Source organism: Branchiostoma floridae, chromosome 18 (assembly GCF_000003815.2).
Source record: "Branchiostoma floridae strain S238N-H82 chromosome 18, Bfl_VNyyK, whole genome shotgun sequence".
Classification (NCBI taxonomy): Eukaryota; Metazoa; Chordata; class Leptocardii; order Amphioxiformes; family Branchiostomatidae; genus Branchiostoma; species Branchiostoma floridae.
In genome coordinates, this window is record NC_049996.1 from 11324856 (window position 1) to 11331083 (window position 6228).

General features: G+C 41.5%; 1 protein-coding gene and 1 long non-coding RNA gene across 2 annotated transcripts in view; both read left to right on the forward strand.

Annotated features, from left to right (window-relative positions):
- The window catches only part of LOC118405664, a 6387-nt gene extending 3862 nt beyond the window's left edge, over positions 1-2525 (forward strand). The window contains exon 3 of the long non-coding RNA XR_004829927.1: positions 347-2525. This is a non-coding gene — a long non-coding RNA (uncharacterized LOC118405664). The remainder of the gene's footprint in view (positions 1-346) is intronic.
- A 4-nt stretch (positions 2526-2529) lies between these two features.
- Positions 2530-6214, forward strand: LOC118405405. The gene is made up of 2 exons (XM_035804904.1): positions 2530-2802; positions 3262-6214. Exon 2 carries the CDS (start codon positions 3680-3682, stop codon positions 6212-6214), a length of 2535 nt encoding a protein of 844 aa, XP_035660797.1. The 5' UTR covers positions 2530-2802; positions 3262-3679.
- The last annotated feature ends 14 nt before the right edge of the window (positions 6215-6228 follow it).

Genomic DNA, 6228 nt, shown 5'->3' on the forward strand with positions numbered 1-6228 from the left:
AGATGATAATAACAAAATAACGGTATGTTATCTTGACAGACAGAATTGATGTGTCTGATATGGTTAAATCCTGCCTGAAGAGGAGCATGGGTTTAGGCGTCAGGCAACAAGGCACACTTCTTCTTAGTGCGTGATCAGCCATTGTGTAGCAATTTAGACTGCTCAAATTTATCATAGAGCATAATTAGTGCTTTCTAGCTATAGCTATAGGTGGACCATAATTGGCACCTGCAGATTTTAGCGTTAAGCAAAGCCAGTCTGCACAAATCTAATGTAATGCAGGGCTGCAGTACCTTTTGGCATGGCTACGTATTAGTATAAAAGCTCCTTGATTATATTCATGCAGATGAAGTTTTCCTCTACACTGAAATCAGGTGCTTGGTATGATGGTATCTTAGACCATCTTACACTGAAGGCACTGAAGGCCTGAACCGGGTGAGGTTAGCTATGGATGGAAACATCAAAGGTTGGCTCTGCAGGCTTAAGAGGCTGCTTGCTCTCTTACTCTTAGATGTTAATATACACATCAAACTAATCTCAATGAAAAACAACCCCAAAAAATGCATGAAATCAGGTGATCCAGTGGGCATATATTGTGAAAACTGCACACAGTAGCATATGTAGAACTGGACTGACGTTCAGGAGTGAAAAACTGGGGCATCGCAACAACAAGTACATGCTAGCTCGTATTTTCCTGTATTTTTAAACAAAACCCCAGACATCTTGAACAGATAGGTGAGGCTGACCAAGGAAGGTTTTCTGTACGTTATAATTACTGGTACAATAATATGCACTACCTGCAGGTAACCTGTAGTAACATGTTACAAATTGTTATATATCATGACACTTCAGCGACTACTCTGGCATGATCTAACTTAGTATCTGATATCTTTGCTTGGATCCAATATTGTAGTATCTCATTGCATGTGTGTGACTGTGTGTGTGTGTGCACATGTGCTATCTTACACTGAAGGCCTGAACCGAGTGAGGTTAATACCAATAAGCCTATAGTTCCATAGCTATGGATGGAAACATCAAAGGTTGGCTCTGCAGGCTTAAGAGGCTGCTTGTTTTCTTACTCTAGATGTTAATATACACATCAAACTAATCTCAATGAAAACCAACCCCAAAAAATGCATGAAATCAGATGATCCAGTGGGTATATATTGTGAAAGCTGCACACAGTAGCATATGTAGAACTAGACTGTTTGGAATGTGAAGAATTGGGGCATCGCAACAACAAGCTTGTATTTTCCTGGTTTTTTTTTACAAAATCTCAGACATTTTTAACAGATATGTGAGGCAGCCCAAGGAAGGAGACAACAACATCTCTGGTTCTGTGAGAGAGGTAGGTTGGCCGGCATTTGTTTATTGGTGGGGTTGCATTGGTAGAAGACGAGCATTGAATTGCATTGACTTCCTTAGCTGTTGGTCATTTGACAGAATCTTGTTCATAGATGATAACAACAAAAATAACGGTACGTTATCTTGACAGACAGAATTGATGTGTCTGATATGGTTAAATCCTGCCTGAAGAGGAGCATGGGTTTAGGCGTCAGGCAACAAGGCACACTTCTTCTTAGTGCGTGATCAGCCATTGTGTAGCAATTTAGACTGCTCAAATTTATCATAGAGCATAATTAGTGCTTTCTAGCTATAGCTATAGGTGGACCATAATTGGCACCTGCAGATTTTAGCGTTAAGCAAAGCCAGTCTGCACAAATCTAATGTAATGCAGGGCTGCAGTACCTTTTGGCATGGCTACGTATTAGTATAAAAGCTCCTTGATTATATTCATGCAGATGAAGTTTTCCTCTACACTGAAATCAGGTGCTTGGTATGATGGTATCTTAGACCATCTTACACTGAAGGCACTGAAGGCCTGAACCGGGTGAGGTTAGCTATGGATGGAAACATCAAAGGTTGGCTCTGCAGGCTTAAGAGGCTGCTTACTCTCTTACTCTTAGATGTTAATATACACATCAAACTAATCTCAATGAAAAACAACCCCAAAAAATGCATGAAATCAGGTGATCCAGTGGGCATATATTGTGAAAACTGCACACAGTAGCATATGTAGAACTGGACTGACGTTCAGGAGTGAAAAACTGGGGCATCGCAACAACAAGTACATGCTAGCTCGTATTTTCCTGTATTTTTAAACAAAACCCCAGACATCTTGAACAGATAGGTGAGGCTGACCAAGGAAGGTTTTCTGTACGTTATAATTACTGGTACAATAATATGCACTACCTGCAGGTAACCTGTAGTAACATGTTACAAATTGTTATATATCATGACACTTCAGCGACTACTCTGGCATGATCTAACTTAGTATCTGATATCTTTGCTTGGATCCAATATTGTAGTATCTCATTGCATGTGTGTGACTGTGTGTGTGTGTGCACATGTGCTATCTTACACTGAAGGCCTGAACCGAGTGAGGTTAATACCAATAAGCCTATAGTTCCATAGCTATGGATGGAAACATCAAAGGTTGGCTCTGCAGGCTTAAGAGGCTGCTTGTTTTCTAACTCTAGATGTTAATATACACATGAAACTAATCTCAATGAAAACCAACCCCAAAAAATGCATGAAATCAGATGATCCAGTGGGTATATATTGTGAAAGCTGCACACAGTAGCATATGTAGAACTAGACTGTTTGGAATGTGAAGAATTGGGGCATCGCAACAACAAGCTTGTATTTTCCTGTTTTTTTTACAAAATCTCAGACATTTTTAACAGATATGTGAGGCAGCCCAAGGAAGGAGACAACAACATCTCTGGTTCTGTGAGAGAGGTAGGTTGGCCGGCTTTTGTTTATTGGTGGGTTGTATTGGTAGAAGACGAGCATTGAATTGCATTGACTTCCTTAGCTGTTGGTCATTTGACAGAATCTTGTTCATAGATGATAATAACAAAAATAACGGTATGTTATCTTGACAGACAGAATTGATGTGTCTGATATGGTTAAATCCTACCTGAAGAGGAGCATGGGTTTAGGCGTCAGGCAACAAGGCACACTTCTTCTTAGTGCGTGATCAGCCATTGTGTAGCAATTTAGACTGCTCAAATTTATCATAGAGCATAATTAGTGCTTTCTAGCTATAGCTATAGGTGGACCATAATTGGCACCTGCAGATTTTAGCGTTAAGCAAAGCCAGTCTGCACAAATCTAATGTAATGCAGGGCTGCAGTACCTTTTGGCGTGGCTACGTATTACATTATATATAAAAGCTCCTTGATTATATTCATGCAGATGAAGTTTTCCTCTACACTGAAATCAGGTGCCAGAGCATTGACAGTATTCCCCCAATAATGAATGACCACAAGAAAGGTAGGGCTTGTTGGAAAACCTAGCTGTCACTAATTTGAGGAAACATTACATTAGGTATTGAGATCAGTATTAAACATTTGACAGAAGATAGTGGCGTTTCAGTGTGGACATTTTACTTTTCTGGTCACTCACCTGTAAATGAAAATCAACACAAGGCAAACAGAAGTTATAATTTTAGTCCCTTTTTTCAGGTGAGACGCCCTTGCAGGTGACGAAGAGATAACAACCCCGCAGAAAACTGAGGAGAGGGCTTAGAATCTTTCTGTTTCAGATCCAAGTAAATATCTGAAACTATAACGTTACAGAAGTGCAGGAAATTATGCCTCTGTAAAATCCAAATATGCTACTCAGTAAGCTTTCCATACCTAATTTCATAAAAGTGATAATGCGCTTTGTAATCATTTTTGTCATTCTGGTAGGATGCGAAAGTTTAAGCTCCACATGTTTCCCTGGGTGTAATAATACAAAGTTATGGTCATTTTGCATTCCTTCTGGTAATGCATTGCATGGGCACCCTAGCTTTCACGATGCTTGTCTCTTATGCACTGCACAGCCGAACCAAGAAGAGTTACCGCTTACTGTACAGAACTCCTCTCAAACATGCCTCCCTTACACTACACGGGTAGGGGTTAGAGGGTTTACATTTGGGACACTCTCAGCTCAAAAACTACGACCCCTTCCGCGGCCAACTGTGCATATTTTAGCTCTATATGAATGTGGAATCACAGATTTGGAACCAGACGTCTTGGCTGCATTTCACAAGTTAAACTCTTTACACCTTGACTTCAACATGTTGACTCACGTCAAGCGAACTTGGTTTGACAGTTTAAAGTTTCCAAAGGACCTACACACTATGTCACTGACACACAACAATATCAGTAACATAGATTCAAAATGTTTTGAAAAGCTTGTCGAATTGAGAGTGTTGCTGCTTGACAATAACTCACTACAAAGTATCCAGCCATCTTGGTTTCACAGTCTGACACGTTTAAACCAACTGTCTTTGAAATCAAATTCTATCAAAAGCATTCATTTAAAGGAAACACTGCCACTACTCACCCACCTGGACTTGAGCAGAAATGCATTGACCTGTTTGTCCAGGGTCATTATGAATGGGATGGAAAGATTTAAAGAGCTGAGTGTAAGTGGAAATGTATCCCTAGCTCTCAATGATTCTACTACTTTTGCGATGTACTGGCATGTTGATTATCATTATTATCGCTATGTAGGTCATCTCATTTCAGTACAGGTCGATAAATCACTTTTCTGTATAACCAGTTCTCAACTGAACGGATATAACATCCGGATGGAACATGAGTACCTCACAAAACTAGTTCAGCAAAATGTAGCCCCAACAACACAGTGCAGACTACTGGACATTTGGTTGACTTCGGGAAACCAGACTTCGGGCAACCAGACCTATGGTCTACCAGTTGTGGTCATACCAAATGACACAGAATCAGACAAACATGCCACAAACATCACTAGCTTGTGCCACCAAGCTTGGAATGAAGTAGGCTTAGTGAAACTGGCATTAGGGGAAGACTTTACCATGAAGATTGTTCCAATGGGTGCTGATGAGTCCTGCAAACCTAAGACTGTTGCTGTAGTTCTATCCGATCTCATCTCCAGTAAAAGCAGGAGCCAATGGCAAGGTAATGGTCACATCAGAGGTTCTAGTATCTCTGGTCATGAAGAAATGATGGACGTGACATGTGTTTTCAACTCTGGGAAGAAGACATTCAGACAAGTCTTTACTGTACCCGTGTCAAGTGCTCCGGATGGTTCTGTTTGTGAAAAAAAGACAAGCACTGTGCCTGACTCTTCCAGAGGCATGATGTGTTCAGAGGAAACAAAGGTTCAGACCACAGAAAAGCCCAAGACAACCAAGATAGAGCTCTATCGCACGAACCCTGATAGAAGTAACAATGTGACGATACGGTCAGAAAAGGGCAAACCCAAAAAGGTGGTGGGATTCATGATCGGATTGTCATCCGTACTCAGTGTACTTCTGATAGCAGTCCTCAGTATAAAGTGTAATATCAGAATGAGGCACTATTGTTTGCAGCACAACCAAGCGGCTCAGGCTGCTGGCGGTTTGCAGGGACCTCAACAGAGTATCGCCCCCCTCAAACACTTCATGATAAATGGACCAAACGTCAACGAAACTTCCACAGCCTCAAATAATGAGACAGATGAGGCCACAGATTGTACGCCATATCTTGGCAATGAGCCACAGTGCATTGAAATTCCAGACGAGGACTTCAACTCGCAAAACACTTTGCTGGAGTCTCTCCATGACTACTGGCTGATTCCTGAAAGCTATTTTGACTACGAGAACACACAATTGAAATCAGTTCTCCAATACTGGGAGATCCCTGATGAGTACTACAACTATGAAAATACCACAGCACGACCTCTGTCATTCCCTCTGACACAACAGCTGCCTCAGCCGTCTGACGAAGAGGAAGATGACGCCGTAACTTTCTACACTGCTACAGCTGAGGTGGCCCTTCCTTCATCAACCAGGCGAGGTGGCAAACATCCATCCTACAGCATGGGCCCTCAGCAAGGCTCACAGAATCACTTGATATATGGTCGTCAAAGGAAGGCAAGGGTAAGATCATGTGGAACTATGCCACCTATCAGGGCAACAAACACCAGATTGTATGGCAGACCTGTAGCAAGGTACAGGGCCCAAGATATAGAGTTAGTTGCAAAGTGTTACAGAACACAGGGAGCTGCAATGGCTAAAACAAAGCCATCAATTTTGTATAACAACCCAGCAGTGGTGACCAGATGGCAGACAAACTTTAAGTACTGGGCTATAAACAAGCCTAACACTTCAAAGAGCAAAAAACATAGAAAGGATTAAGGCCATGCAAGAAT